The sequence below is a fragment of the Hydractinia symbiolongicarpus genome, chromosome 2 (assembly GCF_029227915.1).
Source record: "Hydractinia symbiolongicarpus strain clone_291-10 chromosome 2, HSymV2.1, whole genome shotgun sequence".
In the NCBI taxonomy this organism is placed as follows: domain Eukaryota; kingdom Metazoa; phylum Cnidaria; class Hydrozoa; order Anthoathecata; family Hydractiniidae; genus Hydractinia; species Hydractinia symbiolongicarpus.
This window is the reverse complement of record NC_079876.1, coordinates 14,316,336-14,336,195: the sequence shown is the minus strand read 5'-3', so window position 1 is coordinate 14,336,195 and position 19,860 is coordinate 14,316,336. Positions and strand designations below refer to the sequence as shown.

At 33.3% G+C, this 19,860-nt stretch overlaps 2 protein-coding genes across 2 annotated transcripts; one reads left to right on the top strand and one right to left on the bottom strand.

Moving 5' to 3' along the window:
• Positions 1 to 11,296: 11,296 nt before the first annotated feature.
• LOC130629824 (putative ATP-dependent DNA helicase Q1) lies at positions 11,297 to 12,949 on the bottom strand. The gene is made up of 3 exons (XM_057443185.1): positions 12,699 to 12,949; positions 12,199 to 12,421; positions 11,297 to 12,109 (listed from the first exon to the last, which is right to left on the bottom strand). The coding sequence occupies exons 1-3, from the start codon at positions 12,947 to 12,949 to the stop codon at positions 11,297 to 11,299; spliced, it is 1,287 nt and encodes a 428-aa protein (XP_057299168.1).
• A 358-nt stretch (positions 12,950 to 13,307) lies between these two features.
• On the top strand, positions 13,308 to 17,483 carry LOC130629822 (uncharacterized). Its single transcript, XM_057443184.1, has 3 exons — positions 13,308 to 14,422; positions 14,518 to 16,624; positions 17,346 to 17,483. The coding sequence occupies exons 1-2, from the start codon at positions 13,308 to 13,310 to the stop codon at positions 16,586 to 16,588; spliced, it is 3,186 nt and encodes a 1,061-aa protein (XP_057299167.1). The 3' UTR covers positions 16,589 to 16,624; positions 17,346 to 17,483.
• Positions 17,484 to 19,860: the final 2,377 nt, after the last annotated feature.

Here is a 19,860-nt window from a genome sequence, read left to right as displayed (position 1 = left end):
ATTTTTTTTTATAAAAGGTTTTTTATAATAACTGTATGATTATTTAGAACAGTAGTCATTTCCTTTTTTCTTTTTTAACTGATGGCCTTCTCTAGACTGATGCTCAAATAATTTTAAAACTGTTCTCTGTGACTCCTTCCTTGATCAAATCTTTAACTAAAAATTTACATCAAATCTCTCAACAGCAGAGGCCTATCTAACACAGAAATAAGTCTTTGTTGAGTTAACTCTAATCGGTCCTTCGAACATGTTGTGACCTGGGGGCGTCAAATAAAATTTGTTCAGATTTTTACATAATACGCAGTAAAAAATGAGTGCATAAAAACAGCGATTAAGAGATTGGATAATTTACATGTTAAAAATTAATAGAATAATTCCCCTTAATAAAACACATTTCTGTTGTAAGTTTTAAGTTCTACAGATAATTCTGACGCCGGTATTATGTATAAAAATCTATAGGGGTATTTTCAAGTAATGGCCAATATCTAAGGCTCTAAAAAGCCTGGGACCTAAAATAACGGCATACAAGTGTGTAACAGATAAATATGAAAACTCAATAAATATCATAATTATGTTGCATAGCGAGAAAAAGTTATTTTAAAACAACTTTGTTTAACTCGTATTTTTTTTTCCAGGAGCTTTAAAATTTAAAGACATATGGCTATGTATAACTATGATATTCTAAAATTTAAGATTCATTATGACGGTTTGCCCGAAAACCAAGTTTATTTATCTAAACAGGAAGCTATATTTACCATTTTTTTTGCCTTTTTCCATTGGGTTAATAACAATGACCTGGTAACAACGACTTGGTGGTCACCACCTGGTAAACAAAACACATGCAATAAATAATTGTATATGAAATACAAAAGATTACGAGATTCTTGTGTCGATTTCAGCACTTTTTAAATTTATAATAAGGTAAAGCCGTCCGAAAATTGCGATACCACTGCAAACTCATTATGGCGGTATGTTCAATAACCAAGTTTATTTTTTTCAGAAAAGAAGTTATATTTCTAATTATCTTTTCCTTTTTCCATAGGGTTAATAGGATTGACCTGGTAACAACCAGTATATGCAATACGAGATTCTTTCGTCGATTTCAGCACTTTCTTAAATTTATAAATATTATGTCTAAGAACTGCGATACCACTGGAAACTATAAAAAATGTTCCAATTTTTTTTAACATCTCAGTTTATGGAACACTGAAAAAAAAGTTCTTGATTGGGCCGTTTCTTTGGAGAAAATTTGCAGTCCTGTTCATCACGCATTGTTTTGTAATAAGTTGACCGAATTTAAGAAGTGACTTTTTTAAGTTTTGTGGTCATTTAAAGTGTTGTAATTTGCACCTTTTATACTTAAATATTAGATGCGCTGTCGACCAAATGGAACTTCTCAAATTTTAAAACAATTCGTCTGAAGATTTTAAATGGTTTGAAATTAAAGATTGATTTTAGCCAAATAAAAGATTTACTTGACTTGAATATATATTTTCATTCATTTTAAATATTCTAATAAATATATATATTTTTTAGTACAACAAAATTAACAAACAAAACAAACAGAATAAATATATATACGGTTAAAGATTCCTACTTAAAAATTTTAAAAAATACTGCATAAAATTATTTTTATTTCAAATTGCTATTTATGTAAAAAACAAAATTTAACAAATTTTATCAATTTTTGCAAGGAAACAAATTATATAAATAAACAAAACAAAAAAAACAAAAAGAACTAAAGCGCGTGATTCTAAACTTTAAAGTAAATCGCAACAAAATCAAGTAAAAAATGTGTAGATTCTAGCATCCTTCGTTAACGTAATCTCCCTGATAAAGTGTATAAGCATTTCTCAGAACTACAGCCACATGTCGGAAAAAGGACAGTAATCGAATGTTATCATCGTTGCAACATTTATTCGAAAGCACTGTCATGGAATCATTGCTCGAGTTTTCAAGTTCGTCTTTTGTTGGCATTTGACCATATGAGCATATATAGGCATACTAAATGAAGTAAAAATAAATTGGTATAGAAAACATAATTATATAGAAGAAGGACCTTTGAGATTCTGAGAGAGAAAAGTAATTTTTTACTTTCTGATGCGGAAAATGAAATAAAAATCAGTCTTAACTCAATATGCAAATACCCTTAAGTAATCTATGCAATACATGTGTCGATTAATTTCGATTCGAATTTAGTACGTTCGTCCTTGATTTTACCTAATATGATTTTTGCATAATTTACAATGCGATTAACACACTTTAGCATGAAGTTAGCAATTCCAGGAATTCTACAAATAATTTATCTTCGAAATTCTAAGAAATTAATGCATACTTACTTCGATTTTATTGGCTAATTGTTTGCTCAGAATTCGCAACCCTTCAAGCTTTGGTTGTGTTTCTGATAGGTAATTTAAATTACGTACTAATGTGGTCAATCTTTGATAGTTCTAAAGGTTAGATTTAAAAATATATATAATTTCATATAAACTTATATAACTTAATAAATGAGAAATTATCGTATGCATGAATGTTGGTTTAATAACGAAGTGCTTGAAGCCATTATGGAATAAGGTTGTTATTTTTTCTTTTTTATCTACTTCTTCGATGACACTTACATCTTCATCCTTGCTAACCGTTGTCTGATTGAATGTATAGCAACTTGTATGTTGACAATCTCTTGAATTCTTTACCGCGTTTTTCTAAGAAGAAGGAGGATGGATTTATACATTAGGAGTTTATCTAAAACCTGGCCTATTTTTTGTTGCACATCAGTATACAACTGTCAGTGTTTTGACTTTATTTATTGGAGGCATGTTCATGAAAAATACGTGTTCAACAAAAACATAACAAGAGATGTAAAACAACAAATTAGGCAGAATGTTGCCTCTGTAACATTTCCACAGAAACTGTTGCATAAGAATCACAAACTTTTTTGGGAACTAAGCTTAATCTTGCCTGCGTTCCATCAATTTACTTCAAGTTTGCTTTTGCAGTTACCCTTTACTACTGACCATATTTCGTTATAATTTCTACATTGATAGTTGCTAAGTTCAGTTTCAATGTTTCTATCATTCATTTATTTTTTTATATGCATCTTTTTATATGATGCAATTGAATCATTCCTTCTAAAATTAATCGACTACTTGCTTTAAATTACAGAAGAAAATTCAATAAAGTTTCCAATTTACATCATTGGAATATATAGACATAGTTATTAATCAAAGGAAAAACTTCCAAAAGATGCATTTCAGTTTAGGTGCCATTATTTATGTATTATGGCAAGATGTTTTAACGCTTACATCAAGTACATCATAAGAACTCATTTAATAACCATAAAAGAAATTAAAATTCATTATAGTGTTTAATTTTCTTTTCTATAAATACTTTTTCAGAAACATTGAATACAATATCTGCAAACGACCAACAAAGTACTTACATATTTCAGCATTGTTCTACTTGCATTAAAAAGGTTAATGTTGATCTTCTCTTTGATAAATGGATGAAATTTACATACGTGGCATCCTTCGGATTTGAAATCCTTTAAATACAGTCCTCCCTTTGACAAACCAAGGGTCAATGCAATCACTAAAATAGAAATTAAAATTATATATTAAATATTTTCAGCTTTATTAAATTTTTAATATTTGTTTATCTTTATTTCTATTAATTATATCTTCTTCTTTATACACTGAAGTATCCGTCCTTTCTGCGGCATAAGAAAGTCTTATATTGTAAACTCAAAACACAAAATTAAAATTTTTGCAAGTCTAATTGAGAATTGATGACATACCAATCAAGAAAAAGTTTGCAATATTCATTTCTTCTTATTTGTATTTCTTTAACTATTCAGTAATTATTTTATGTTTTGTTTTGCTAATGAACTTGCAACTTCCTGTCCTCCTTATATATTTAGATATATATATTAACCGGATGTCAGTTTGTGAATTACCGAAAAATGGAAAAAAATAGTTCTTCCTTTTAGGTTAATATCGGAATTTATGGAAATTACAAGGGCTTTTATTTGTGTTGAATAGCAAATACAGTCTTACGTTATCATTTTCATCTTACCCATTAGTACTTTGCGAAACCTTATTCTAGGGACTTTCTCGGATTGAAAATAAACAATCGATTCCAGGGAAAATTTTTTAATTCTGCATTTCGCGAAAATGAACAGTTAATGAAATTTTAATGAGGTTTTTTTTGAAACATTTATGAGAAAGTTTCAATGGAAAACATATCACTTTTGTGACTTTTTACATAACCTGTATATTTTGGGAAATTTCTAAAGGAAATTGATATGAGTTTTGCTTCTACAGTCCACTTAAAAATATATAACAGTTAATCTCATTTTGAGCATATTTACATCTTTATGTTCACTCACTGTAGCAAAAATTCTTGTATATGGTAATTACTTTTTTGTGACTTTTGCTTTCAATGTTTAAATGGTGAATGTTTCTATTAATTCAGAAGAATAAATTTTCACTTTTTAGAATTTCCAGAGAATAAAAGTTTGCAAGTTTCGTCAATTTTAATTTTTTTTCGCGCAAAATTTATATTGAGCGTATTGTCTTATATTACTTTCAATCAGCAAAAATGGTAATTTTTTTTTACTTGTGCTTTGCAAGTTTAAGGCCTCTTTTTTATTTTAATATCTCAACTACAATTTTCAATAAGAACAATCTGTAGTCTACAGGAAGCCGAAAAAATGAAATGAAAATGAAAAGTTTCTTTAGAACCAAAACAAAAACAACATTTTAAAGCTAGGTATTATTTTTATGTCAAGCACTATTTTTGTAAATGTTTTTTAACGATTCTCACTAACGAATAAAAATTATTAAAAATATATCGTATGTTATTTTTTACGATTTGTAAAAGTTTACATCAGATTTTTTTTCATTTATCTTCATTCGCGTATACTTGTGTCTTGCATTAGACGCGTGTTTATTTTATTTGCAAAAGTATGATCAGAAAATTTCGCAAATGTTTTGACCCGTCAAAAGTTTATGCTTTTAAAGTTGATGGCAAAAGATATTTAACTTCATCATTTTATATGTCACCCAAGCGAGACTGTTCAAGATCTTATATTTTTTATGAACAGGTTTGTGCAGCAGGACCAAAACAAAACTGTCAGTTTGAAAATGATTAACGTGTTATTAATATGTTTACATGTCTTATATCTTATCTTTTTGCAATTAATTTATTATAAACCAAATAAGTTCTTAAAAATATCATTACGGAATGAACTAAACGGCAGCAAGGTCTAGCAAATATTGTTTTACAAACTGCCATATTTGTTTTGAATATAAATTTCAGTATGATTTCTTCATAATTAACGGAACTGTCTTGGAAGCAAAAACGACGTTAAGGCGAAAACTAGAGTGAAGAGTAGGAAAAAGTAGGAAAAAGTAGGTAAAAAGTAGTATCAACGTAAAGTAGCACAGCAATAGCAAAACAATATTAAAATCAAACATTCAAAATCACACTTTGGTTTATAATCTTGAGGTTAATAGGCTTCGACCCCTTGGTTGCATTGCGCTGGAAAAAAAAACAGTGCAATATTTCGAGAAAATTTTTAGGAAGCACCAACAGCTCCTGCGGTCCTGCGTGAAATTCGTGAATTTCATGGCTGAAATGGACCTCCATAAAGTAGACATTAAATAATGTTTCTAAATTCATTTATTTATTTATTTTCAAGAATTTTTTACAATAACTATATGTTTTTTTAGAAAAGTAGTTTTTTTTTATTTATTTAACTCATGACTTTCGCTTGACTGACGATTCGATTAATTAAAACGCTATCCCACCCTGTTACTTCTTCCTTAATTACTTACTCCCTACTTACTTCCTTACTTCCTTAATTAAATTTTTCACTACAAATGTTAGGAGAATTTGAAACAGATCTCTCCAAAACAGAGGCTTCTGTGACGTCGACAGAAACCTTTGTCACTCAAAATGTATGCTTTACATGTATGCTTTAGAAATGTTCCACTGTATTTAAAGTAAGTAACTTATAGCAGTCGTTTTATAATATGCCATTTTCTGTATTAAATTATTTCTATGAAGAATGTTTAAATGTTCTGGCAGTCAAATAAAAGTTGTTCCGGTTTTTACATAATTCACAGTGGAAAATGCAAACAAGTGCCTAAAAAACCGTTTTATGTTTTTTTATGAAACAGCTTGATCTTATGTTTTGAGTTTGAAAAAAAAGCAAAAGGAACAAAACTGAAAGTCCGCTAAAAACTAAACAGTCACTGCTAGATCAATTACAATCAAACATGCTATCGAAAAAGTAATAAAGGAAATCTCCCAGTGGGTAGAAGAACATATTCTATTTATTTTTAAAATCAATTATTTCTTTGTTCCCAACGCTTGCGAAATTTTCACATTACCATTTTGTGTGGTATTAATCGCTATCTGTCTGTAACCCAATTAAAAAAAAGGGGATTTTGTAATCGAAACAGGCATTATAATCGCACCTATAATTATAGTAATAACCCCCATCTAAGTAAATTGCGTTACTTCATGTAAACAGGCAGGAAAAGTAAACAAAATAGCAATGCGAGAATGTGCTCAACGGGCAATCCTCAGTGGAATTTTTTTACAGCCTAAAAGCTAGTAAATATAAAAGCGTGGACTTTTTCCTATTTTTTAACTTTACCATTGAAAAGGAACTTTTCATTAAATTACAGAAAGAATGAGTATCGATTTCTTTTTATATTTTAATTGCAAAAGCAGATTTGATTACATATTTTTTTTATACCTTGAGGTGATCGAAATATTTTGATAAAACACTTAGGATATCCATGGTTTTTCGCCAACAATCTTTCCTAATTGAACACGATTTTTGCCTATTGACTGTAGTAAGAACAACACTTTAAGAACACTTACAGTCAACCGATTATGGGTTGTGCACTATAATGCAAAAGATTGGACTGGAAAATGTTTTAAATTTCATGTTAAAAACTACCCGCGCCATTGAATCCATAAAGACTTTGGAAAATGTGAAATTTACTTGTTGCTTTAATATTAATATTATTTACACAGGATAGCCTTTTCAGTTCTTATTGGTGCTGTTATTGCAATGAGGGTCCTGCCAAGAAGATCCTAATGCATTCCAAACTTCCATTTAACCAACGAAATTTGCGCAAGCACAGCAATCGCTAAACTCGACAACCTACTTAGATATTTATGCAAGCTTGGTGCAATTTCTTTACAAAAATTAGTCACAACTTCTGAGCAAATAACATAGAATGTTCATCAAATTTCTTATTTAATTGATAAAAATCGTGCGCAAAATGAGCTAACGTCGCTCCATCTTTATGTTTCTGCAACAGCTTCAGTAAAGTCTAGTTCTCCACTTTCCTCCAGTATTTGCCAAAGACAATCACATTTTCACCAGTTTGGATTCAAGGTTTTCTAGTTTTTAAACAACTTTTATACAAACACGAGCCTGGTTGGCTAACATAAGAAATGTTCCCAAACCAATTCTTCCTTAGCATATAAAGAAGACTCTCTTTATCCATATAGACCTGTCTGAAATAGGCATTTGCTTTTGGTGCTAGAGATGGAGAAAAAAAAGCATCGATATTTTGCCGAAAGAAATGATGAATTACTAAAACCCCACCCGGCTTTAACACTCGGTAGGCTACTACTATCGCTTTTTCTGCATTGATGTAGTTATAAACATTTTTTCTACCTTTGAAACATCAAGAATATGCAATACTTGTATAAAGGTACAAGCAACAAATGTTCTGTCAGCAAACGGAATGTCAGGCAGCTGATGTGATCTCCCTTCACTACTCTGTCTTTATACTTGGACAGTTTGATTTTGCCTTTTCAAGCATTCCAGCACTTGCATCTAACACGGTTAACTTTCCAATGCCGTTTTCAGTTAACGCAAGACTATAATTTTTTGTTCCACATCTTGCTTCTAACATATTGATCTAAAGTAGGAAAATATTCAAGATACATGCTACAACAAGCATATTTGATAAACAAGTTTATTCCGTTTTATGAGGCAGCAACCTTTCATGGCGAGACATCTTGCTTCTAACATATGGATCTAAGTGAAAGAAAGCAATAAGATTAGTCCACTAGCGAATAGTTAGTTCATCCATCTTTTTTCTATGCTACAACGTTGAAGTTAAATAGTAAACAGTACAATATATAGTTTAACCCTATAAGTTGCAGTACAGTTTTATGGCACAAAAATTGTTTACAAGAAATTTACTTTTACCTTCGAATGATCCATTTTTAGCATTTCTTTTACCATGTAGGACATTACATCTGCTTCATCAGCAAATCTGACATTGTTCATCACAATCTCTCAAATTACTCATGATGCTTTGTCTATTTCCTCCCTAAAAATAAAACCTATAGAATAATATAATTTTACTTTCACTTTCTGCCTTATGGAGATGCTCTAAATGCACATGCTAATTGCAATAAATCAGTTAGGGTTCAAAAAATAAAATACTTTCTCGAAAATAATTATTGAATAATATTATCGTGTCATGAACAAGCGAGTTTATTGGGTAAAATCATGTTTAGCTATTTATTAGTTGTGGAGGTTGTTAGAGTAACGAAATCAACTGATCAGATCAGAGCAACTTTGTACGGATCTGGATGAAAAAGAAAGATTAATGAAAACCAGTCCTTTTTCTTAAAAATAGAATATCAACGCTGCCTTTCTTAGACACCTTCCTGCAACGGTGCGATAAATGGTAATATTTTTTAAAACATTATTAGCCAAGCGAAATGTTTGTCACCTAGAGAAAATTAGGTTGTGAAATTTTTAATTTACGATTCTTTTTGTCACGTTTGTTGCTGTTTATATGTAATCGACAAGGAGCATTCAAAATTAACCTAGACTGCAGTTTTTAAGTGGGTATTCTAATACATAACTGATACATGACAGCATTTTTTGTTGCCTCAAAAAATTTTGTCACTATTTTCTGACATTTTTTTTGTTTGACAAATGCTAGTTTACGAATCATAAACACTAATATACCTTATCACCTTGTTTTTGCAACTAAAACAACAATAAAGTTACTTCCTCCCTTTCGCAATATTATTTTGTTTGTTTGTTTGTTTGTTTGTTTTTTTGTTTGCTTGTTTGTTTGTTTGTTTGTTTGTTTGTTTGTTTGTTTGTTTCTTTGTTTGTTTCTTTGTTTGTTTGTTTGTTTGTTTGTTTGTTTGTTAGTTTGTTTGTTTTTGCTATTTTAGTTTTTTAATTTTTTTTGCAATAGATTGTATTTTTTTGATTTTACAGACATTGTTATGGTTTTAAAGCCATTGGGACCACCGACATTAATAAAATTTCTTTTAACCGAAGAGTTAGTTGCATCGGTAATTGAATAAAATGTGACATCAAGTTCCTCTTTAAACAGTTTAATCGATTACCAATGTTTTACTGAAAAAAAAATTATTCAGACGTAAATCCTTGAAATTGATAACCTTTTGCAATAATAAATACACGACTTTTACCAAAGTTTATCCATATTCACAAAAATTTGTATTTGAAAAATTTCTGAAGAATATATTTGGGACTATTCTAATTTTCGCATAAATATTGACAAGCAAAATAAATTTTTCGGGTTTTCTTGCCTTTTTTCAATAACATGCTGTTTATTAAAAACGATAGAAGTTTTTGCTTTTTGTGAGCATGTGTTTTTGTAACTGCTCAACCATACTTTTGCACTGTCTTCTTCTTCGATTTTGGTGGGGACTCATTATTCTAAGGACTTGTAATCAAATTTAAGATAAAGTTCTCTGTCTTTGTTTTCATTGTTGCTTAATTCTTAAAAAAGTAATTGTTCCAAAAATTCAATAAAATGTGTTATTTCTACTCGTTTTTGTAGTTGATAAAAATTATTGTCACTTAGCCTCTCAGCACAGTGCTCTCTCTCTCTCTCTCTCTCTCTCTCTCTCTCTCTCTCTCTCTCTCTCTCTCTCTCTCTCTCTAATTCAAATCTTTGAAAAAATCTGAAATTCGTAACAGAAGGAGAGAGTCTTGGTAAAATATGGAACAGAAGCAAAAGGAATAACGAATTCTTAAATTAACATTTATATTAATATTTTTTTTAGACAACTGCGAAATTTATTGACCTCGTACCTCGCAGTGCCTTAGATATTGGCTATAACTCAAGCTACCTCCTAAATTTCCATGAAATCCTAGAACATAACATGTTTCTATTGTGCTTGAAATTACAACATGTCTTTATTTTATCATTCTGATAAACTACATTTTGTATTTATATATCATATATCTCTCTATTTACTCCATTATTCCCGCATCTCTAATATTCTCTCATCTCTAGCGATTACGCCTTTTTTGGCGTAATCGCTAGAGTAAAAACGAATAATCCCATCTCTTTGATAGTCCCACGTGTTGGAATGCTGCAAACTCGTCCCCAGCGCCTTTTGTCTCTTTTTTTTTTTTACTGAACGGCGAGACGAAAAGACACTGGAATTGTAGGCCGGAATTCTGCACTTGATTGGTTGGGTATAATTACCGTAATTATACGCATTTCTAAGAATTATGCCGTAACCATGCAAGCACATTTCGACGATGAAAGAAAATGGTGTATAAGAAGTGATAGAAATTTTTTGTTGTTGTTTTTATTTTCAGTTGTTTTTGGTCACTAAATTTGTTAAAAACATTGTTGGCTTCTGTAATTCATTTGCAATTTACCCTGCAATTTACCCTAAAGAATACATTTGGAAAATGAAAGTCTCACGTAATCTATGGTAAGTCAATTCATTTCTCTTATAATTTTGGTGGTATATATATCAGTAATGCCTTCGAGTGTATCAATACTATGTCATGCACAAAGGTATGTAAAAATACATCAACGTTTTTCTGTCTTTTGGTACCTTCTTTGTGTTTATCTATTTCGTGTTTACCTTATGTATTGTAATGAGCATATGTGCATTCCCTCTAATATCTTTTTTGTATTATTTTGGTAATAGATAGGCTACATGGATATAGTTTTAAAATGTGCACTTTTTTGTCACTTCCAGGAAAAGAAAATACTACTCCAAAGAAAGTATATTTTCATGGTAATACTGAGGATGGGCAGCAAAGATTCTGTAGACTCTGTGGAGAAAGTAACTGTGGGAGATACATACATATTTTTGGTGGAAGCAATGTGGCAGATGGATTGCCAGCTAAAATTGAAACTGTCACAGGAATCATAGTATCTGACGCAACATACGATGTTATATGCCGAAAGTGTTCAAGATTTATTGTAATCGCAAGAAAAAGTAACAATTACATATACTGTTTTCATACTCAAGGTAATTCTGTAGTGTAAATTTGTATCAGCTCATATGCTTTTTTCGATACATCTTCGTCCCAAAGACCAAATCCCAAAAGGCTATCTTCATTTTCAATTTCAGCGACATTATCCAATATCATTGAAAACTTCTCCGCAATTTTTTTAGTATCCATACTAAGACCAAAAAACTCTCTTGGCGGATCATCTGTTAAATTTGCATCCAAATCGGCAAGCAAGTTATTAAATTCTTGTGACAATTTTTGCAAATCAACTTCACTAATTTTACGTTGTACTTTTTCTCTGACCAAGACGTGATCATGTTTACCATAGTCGGTTTCTGGATGACATATAATACTACATTTTTGTTGTGGTGGTGCTTTATGTTTGAAATGCTGCAACAACAAAGATCTCAAGCAGCTACTGTCATTTTTGCAATATTCAGCCATCTGTTTGTCAATCAATCCCTTCGTAATTCTATCAATACTAATGTCAGAGTTGTTGTAATGTAACACAGCTACAGCATCCTGTCCTCTGCGACCTGCTCTGCCTATTTCCTGCATGCATTCCTCCAATGTTGGAGGAGGGCCAATATGTACAATTTGTTTCATATTAGGTGCATTCACGCCCATACCAAGGGCAGAAGTTGCGAAAATGACTCTGATGTTACTGTCGATTTTTGAAATTTCTGAAATAATTTCATGCTTCATGTGCTTAGTTTGGGGTGCATGAAATTGCACAAACAAACTTTTGGATGGTTTACATTCGCCTCCTACATTTTGCAAAGGGCCGATTATACTTTCAAAAAGTTTGTACCCATAGCCACAATACTTTAATTTACAGTATATGATAGTCTGTGGATATGCTTTCGCTTGTTTTTTTAAATCTTCTCCAATCGGTAACAAAATCTTTTTGATACCTTCGATTCCATATGAATTGTAGTATCTTTTTTTTTAACCAGAAATACATTTGAGCGGTTTGGATTGATCGTCAAAAAAACACAATCCCTCATTCCAAGAACACTTTTTATTCTGCTTGTTGTTTTAACTGTAGAAGTTGCTGTTAGGGCAAGCACAGGAATGTCCAGAAAGAAGGATCTAATGGCTCCAAGATTAAGAAATTCTTTTCTGAAGCTATCACCCCTGAAATTTAACAATATATAAACTATATAACTGGCACAGTTTCTATTTATTATATATCTATGTTGGTTATATTTGCTAGAATTTTTATAGACATAGTATATATATATATGTATATATATAGTTACATTATTTTTTTTATGAAGATATAATAACCCTTCTCGGGAGTTGAACCCGAATTTTTAAATAGCTACATATGAAGTATCAGCTAAATAAAAAATGAAAGAGTTTCAGCATAGCTACAGCTTTCAACAACAGTTTCATATTAGAAAAAACTTACCAAGTGTCTATACAATGTGCTTCATCTACAACAATGGCTTTTACTTCTTTCTGGAGTGTGTTTGTCTTTAGTAAGTTTCTCCCCACATCACTTAGAATTGCTTCAGGGTGACAAAACAAGATTTTAAATTTTTTTATTGAAAAATCTGGTAGTGCAGTACTATCAACTTCGTTGTCAGGATAGGAATCAGAGAACAAATTTGTTCTTGCTTCTTCAATGTCAAATGGACTTTTCAAGTGAAAACATTCCATTCCAACTTTTTTTAAAAATTTCATTTAGTCATCTATAATCGAATTTAAGGAAGTGATAACAATTTTATTTCCCAATCTTCTGCGCAAGCAGAGTATGAGAGCGAAGCTCGATAACCCAAAATCCTCAGCAGTTCATTTCCCAAATCTTACTGAAGGTGAAGGACGTGTGCGATTTGTTGGTGTTTGCGATTGGTAAACTTCAGCTATGCTAATCCGTTTTTAATTCTTTTTCTATAGCTAGCTATATTTTATTATTTTTCCATAAGTAGTAGAGAATTATATTTATTCCTTCTCTTATATAATTTTATTTATTTACTTACTGCTATAGATCTAAAATTTATGGTGAGCTGCAATCAAAATGGCAGACACCTCAGCCCCAAAAGAAGGTGGTGAACCCATAGTGTTAGAAACTCCAATGGATTTTTTAACTAAGCTCCTTCCAGACATGCAACAACAGCAGCTGGAAGCAATCACAGCCCTAGGAGAAAAATTTTCTACTTCCTTGAACAGCCTCCGAGCCGATGTTTTAAACAATGATAATAACTTCCATGTGGACCGCAGTGGAGACAATTCTGCTGGTCTAAGTCATGGTGCAGATAAACAAAATGAAGCAAATGCTTCCATATCTGCAGATCACCCTAGAGGAAGGAAAAGATCCAGGTCTTCATCAGCAGAAACTTGCCTCAGTCATGTAGAATCTAGTTCTTCTACTAGGAGGCCTAGTAAAAAAGATGTTGATGCCATAAGTACATCAGCATCCAACCAATTGTATGATGGTTTAATGAATGAAATGCTGGGGCAAGAAGACAACCAGTTAGAGGACCCAGACCAAGATGTCTGGTCTGACCTCATCAAAGAGTATAACGATGAGGACTCCTTTGGCACAGAAGTAGCTCCACCTTTAGCATCTATGGCTAAACTCATGTGGTCGAAGAAACTTACCAATGAAAAATTGAAAGGCAGACTAGAAAAAGTCCAAATTCCCACGAATTGCCGTTTTTTGTCTGTAAAGAGCTGCAATAAACCTATATGGGCCAAGGCAGACAGCAAAAGATCAAATGATCTGGTATTGCAGAAACTGCAAACCACTGTTTCGAAAAGCCAAGTGCATATCTTACAATTGGCAGACCAAATTATTAAGGCACCCAAACAAGGAAACCTTATTGTAATAGAACCATCCATTTTATTAAATTTGGCTAAAGATGCTCTTTGTCTAATCGGTAACGCCAACCAGCAGCTAAATCAGTATCGAAGAGTCGGATTAATCGGTGCAATGCCTCACCTAAAAGGATTGGCAAAGGATGTGTCTGAAGAAGACTTGTTGCTGTTTGGAGATGATTTGGACAAAAGAATCCAATCATTGCAAGATGAGGAGAAAACTAGTAAAGTGCTCTCACGACCATCTACACCATATTCAAAAAATAATTTTAAAAAGTACAAACAGCCATCCTCCAGTTATTCCTCCTCTGCAAAGTATAACCAGTCAAAAAACGAGAAGACCTTCTCAAAAGATCTAAACCACTCCCTGAGAAGGTACACTCAAACCCTGAAGTACAAAGGGTACAAAGGGAGAAAACAATGGTAGGTAAAGACCTTGTTGTTGCTGACCTTGAGTTAGCAGTTAGGCGTTATCAAGCTTGTAATACTCACAAATTTTTGGAAGTTTGGAGGACTATCACTTCAAACCAGTATATTCTAGACATAATTGAGCATGGGGTTAAAATTGAATTTATTAGTGTCCCAGTGTCATCTTACCACCCAGTGAAGTTTTCACAAAAAGATTGTATAACTATAAGTAAGGAAATTCAACAACTTTTACAAAAGAAGGCAATCCAGCAGGTACAAGCAACAAATAACTGTTTTCTTTCAGGTATATTTATTGTCCCTAAAAAAGATGGTAGCTCAAGAATGATTATCAACCTTAAACAGTTAAATAGATCTGTCAGATATCGCCATTTTAAAATGGAAACACTGCAAGATGTTTTATGTCTTATCAAACCAGGTGTTTGGATGGGAAGTATTGACTTAAAGGACGCATACCACAGCATCCCTTTTCATATTGACTTCCAAAAGTTCTTAGCTTTTTCTTGGGATGGACAGTTTTACCAATTTCTAGCTTTACCCTTTGGATTTGGTCCAGCTGTTAGGATCTTCACCAAAGTTCTTAAAGCACCCTTTAAAGTACTAAGAGGGGCAGGTCATGTATCTGTTGTATATATAGATGATTCTTATTTGCAAGGTGACACTTATGAATCATGCCAAAGAAACATTATGGCAACTGTCTCACTTTTGAGCAGCTTAGGATTTACTGTACATCCAAACAAGTCAATTCTTGTGCCTACCCAATGTATGGTGTTTTTAGGGTTTGTGTTAAACTCTGCTCAGATGACAATAGCCTTAAGCGAGGAAAGGGTCATAAAATTAAAGTGTCTATGTAAGGACTTGCTGTACATGCATCACCCCACAGTTAGGTTTGTTTCCAGGGTTATTGGAACATTAGTTTCTGCCTTTGATGCCGTGAAGTATGGCAAGTTACATTACAGGTCCTTGGAGACAGATAAGAATCTAGCACTCAAACTAGGCCATGGAAATTTTGATTCAAAGGTTTTTATTTCAGAGTTTTCTATTAAGGATTTACAGTGGTGGCTCACAATGGCTCAGTTTACCAGACCTATACAATTGCCTAAAATTGATCTTATTTTATCCTCTGATGCTAGTCTTCAAGGATGGGGTGGCACTGACGGAAACTCTCAAATAGGGGGGCGTTGGTCTGAAGGAGAATTACCTGAGCATATCAATACTTTAGAGTTGTTGGCTGCATTTTTTACACTCAAAGCCTTCTTGAAAATAACACATTTTAGACATGTTCAGTTAAGATTGGATAACACCACAGCTGTGGCCTACATAACAAAGATGGGGGGCCTTCACTCCATTGCTTGTAATAAATTGGCTGTTGAAATATGGGAATTTGCTAGAACATGTGATGTTTGGTTATCAGCTTGTCATATACCTGGTGTATTAAATACTATAGCTGATTATAAATCAAGACAATTTCAGGATAACATTGAATGGTCCTTGAATGTAAAACAATTTAACATAATTTCCGACATTTTTTGGAAATTTGATATTGACCTTTTTGCATCCAGACTCAATGCAAAATGTGAGGATTATTTTTCTTTAAGACCTGATCCAGATGCTAAAGCTGTAAATGCCTTCGCTCAGACCTGGTCGAATTTAAACTTTTATGCCTTCCCACCATTTAATTTGATTGGAAAAGTTCTTGCAAAGATAAATATAGATCAAGCCACAGGCATTCTTGTAGTACCTTTCTGGTCTTCGCAGCCTTGGTTTCCTCAAGCAATTAATATGTTATACAGGACACCTGTGTTATTTCCTCCTTCATCTAGATTATTGTTTCTACCGGGAACAAAAAGACAACATCCTCTACACCAAACCTTGTCGCTGCTCATGCTGCCTGTCTCCGGGAATCGTTACAAGGTAAAGAGCTTCCATCAGACACTGTCGATATCATTGCAGCATCATGGAGAGAAGGTACCCAGAAACAATACTCGGGTCCAATCAGACGATGGATACAATATTGCACTGGGAGGTCGATTGATCCCTATCATCCAAATGTGAAAGATGTGTTAATACACCTTACTGAATTATTCAAAGGTGGGTCTGGATATAGTGTTTTATGTACAACTAGAAGTGCTATTGCTTCAGTTGTTTCAATCAGTGGTTACAGTTCTCTTTCAGAGCATCCATTGATAAGCCGTTTTATAAAAGGAGTTTTTAATATAAGACCAAGTACCCCCAAATACTCTTTAATATGGGATACAAATGTTCTTTTGACTTATTTAAAGTCTCTTAGTCCTAACAAAGATTTATCCTTTAAGGATATTAACATCAAGCTGGCTTGTCTCCTTACTATTTTAGCAGGTCAAAGAGTTCACAGTGTCCATAATATATCTGTTCCGTATATAGATTTGACAGACGATGTGATGCTATGTCACTTACCTGGCTTGCTTAAAACAACACGGCCTAAAAAGACTGATAGGACCTTGATGTACAGGGCATTCCCTTCTGACCCAGATTTATGCCCACTCCAATGTACCAAAGCCTACCTGTCAAAAAGAGAACAATTGATATCTAAGGAAATTGCTCCGCTTTTTGTAACTTTTGGAAAACCTCATCATGCTGCCTCTAAGGATACACTATCAAGATGGATAAAATCAGCTATGACCTCAGCCGGTATTGATACCAGTGTTTTTTCCCCAGGCAGCTGTCGTTCAGCCTCTGGGAGTAAAGCAAAAATTACCGGGGTACCTCTAGATGTCATTTTAAAGTATGGCACTTGGAGTAGGGATTCTACCTTTTATCGTTATTATTGTAGAGATGTTATTGGTAGTGTGACAAGTCTTCATGATCTTGGTGCCTCGCTCTTGGACTCAGTTATGGAAGCGACAAGTCATGAATCTTAGTTTGCGTTCTTTTTAACATTTACATACTGATTGTAACATTATATTGTTTAAAGAACTTTGCTCAGTTATTCAAATTTTCTTTGTCTTATCCTTCTCACCCTTTCTTTTGTTTTCACCACACTCGCTGGCCGCGTTTATGCTTTGAAGTCTCATACTCTGCTTGCGCAGAAGATTGGGAAATAAAATTGAAGGATTAATCGAGTACTTACGTATGATGATTGATCCAGATTTTATTTTCCAAATCTTCTGCGTAAACTGATAGCCTTGTGGTAGAGCGTTCGCTTTCAGTGCGGGAGGTCTTGGGTTCAAACCCCGGCCGAGTCATGCCAGAGACTATAAAAGTGTGAATCTATCCTTTCTGCTTAGCGCTCAGCATGAGAATAGGATTGATATCTTAGGCGGTTGTCTAGTTGAGCGATTGCTGTGCTTGCACGACTTTCGTAGCTCAAATGGGAGCTTTAAATGCGCTAGGACCCCCTTCGCAGGACCCTCGTTGATAGCAGTACCAATAGGAACTGAAGAGGCTATCCTGGGTAAATAATAGTAATAATAATAATGAGGGTGCCCTGCCCTCCCTGCCCTATGCCTTTTTGGCTTTAGCAGGTACACTCGGCCAGCGAGTCACGTTCTGTCTTCAAAGTAGGATTTTGGGTTATCGAGCTTCGCTCTCACCCTCATGCTTACGCAGAAGATTTGGAAAATAAAATCTGGATCAATCATCATACGTAAGTACTCGATTAATCCTTCAATTATCATACTTCCTTTCTCTTCATTTGAAAGAAAATCTGGCAACAACTGAAAAATGATCGATTTCCCATATCCAGCTAAAACGTCTCTTCCTTTTAAAATTGCTTCTAAGCATTTTATTTGCTTTGGTTTAAAGTTCATATCAGGAAATGAATTCCTACCAAGTGCAACCTGGATTCTATTTAAAACTTCAAAAACGCGTGTACTACTCATTTTCGCTTAACTTTACTTGAACTTGAATCCGACTGAACACAAGAAGCCCGCTTGAATTCACCATCTTTATAATATGACGATGCAGAACGTCACGCATACATTATATTATCTTTTCGCATAATTTGGCCATATATTGGTCATTTTCGGCCTACGATTCCAGTGTCTTTTCGTCTCGCCGTTCAGTAAAAAAAAAAAAGAGACAAAAGGCGCTGGGGACGAGTTTGGGAATGCTGTACATCTTTATCAAGTTTTACTATACCTTTACATTCTCTATGGACGAAACATATTAGTTTAAAAACATGAGTGTATTTTTACCTCTGTTTTCCATCTTGATGATTTATTTTTGAGGAAAGCAATACTAATCAAATTTTCATGCATTGAGAAAATAATCCCACCTCAGTGATACTCCCACCCCTTAGTGATAATCCCGCCTTAGTGATACTTCCACAGCTTTAGTGAACCCGTCTTCACTTCTGAGGTTGCAACGGTAATCTCATGGCTGCAATAATAGGGTATGTAAAACCGAAAAATGATTTTTATTTAACTATCAGAAGTTTCAAACGGAAAACCTTTCTATTTTTTTGTAGCGGAATTTTCTTGAATCAATAAAATTTGAGAATTCTCTGTGCAGTAGTGAAAAATATTGCGCATAAAGCTTGTTGTAGTATTTTCAAAGTGAAAAAAAAATTATTGTCAGCAAAACGTAAAAAAATGAACTTAGAAAGTAACAACGCTTTATTACAAGCAGGCAACAAACACAATTGTTGTAGTCCAGTGAAGCCAATTCATTTACACAGCATGGAAAAAATGCATGTAGTTCATTAACGTAAATAATTTTACGAGGCGAGAATGAGATGCGGTTGTTCCACGAGATTGGGGACAAGATTGGTGGAGGCGGCCTGCAATGTACAAAAGGAAGTGGTAATAGTGTTTAATAAAACTGTCACTTGATAGGAAAGGAAAGAAAGAAGCAAGACGTCGTGGAAGAGATGATTGCAACCTCGATCGAAAGAGAAGAAATGCTCTGGGAATGAGGTTGAGGTGATTAGATAAACCTTTGCTGCACGTGGTAAATTTTTGGTAGGATAGGGCTTTATCATGTTAGTTTTTAAGCCAAAAGCATCATCGCCAACAAAACCGTATGCAGAGGCCTATTTGAGTCGAGCAGTTCATTTACTTTAAGAAGATTTAAATGGTTACTCTGTATTACATGGAACAAAAACCTGTCGGCTTACACACTTCCATCTCCTAAATCCACCAGAGTAAATTCGTACTTAGTATCACAAAGTGCCAATTAAACAAATGACTTTTTGTAATAAAAAAAATGAAGAAGAATGACCTAATTTTTGTCGTCAATAGCGCCAAGTACATTGGGAAAATGCCATCTTGGCTAAAACTCGAGTGCAACGGTCACAAAATATTGCGAAACATTTACTAATAGGTCATTTTAATTGTTTGTTTTTCATT

Excerpts from the sequence above, each read along its gene's own strand:
- LOC130629822 (XM_057443184.1), top strand. The coding sequence starts at position 13,308 with ATGGCAGACACCTCAGCCCCAAAAGAAGGTGGTGAACCCATAGTGTTA. Across the intron at positions 14,423-14,517 it reads AGTTATTCCTCCTCTGCAAA|GGAGAAAACAATGGTAGGTA; the intron begins GTATAACCAGTC and ends AAGGGTACAAAG.
- LOC130629824 (XM_057443185.1), bottom strand. The coding sequence starts at position 12,949 with ATGGAATGTTTTCACTTGAAAAGTCCATTTGACATTGAAGAAGCAAGA. Across the intron at positions 12,422-12,698 it reads GCACATTGTATAGACACTTG|GGGTGATAGCTTCAGAAAAG; the intron begins GTAAGTTTTTTC and ends GTTAAATTTCAG. Across the intron at positions 12,110-12,198 it reads CAATTCATATGGAATCGAAG|TATTGTGGCTATGGGTACAA; the intron begins GTATCAAAAAGA and ends TGTAAATTAAAG.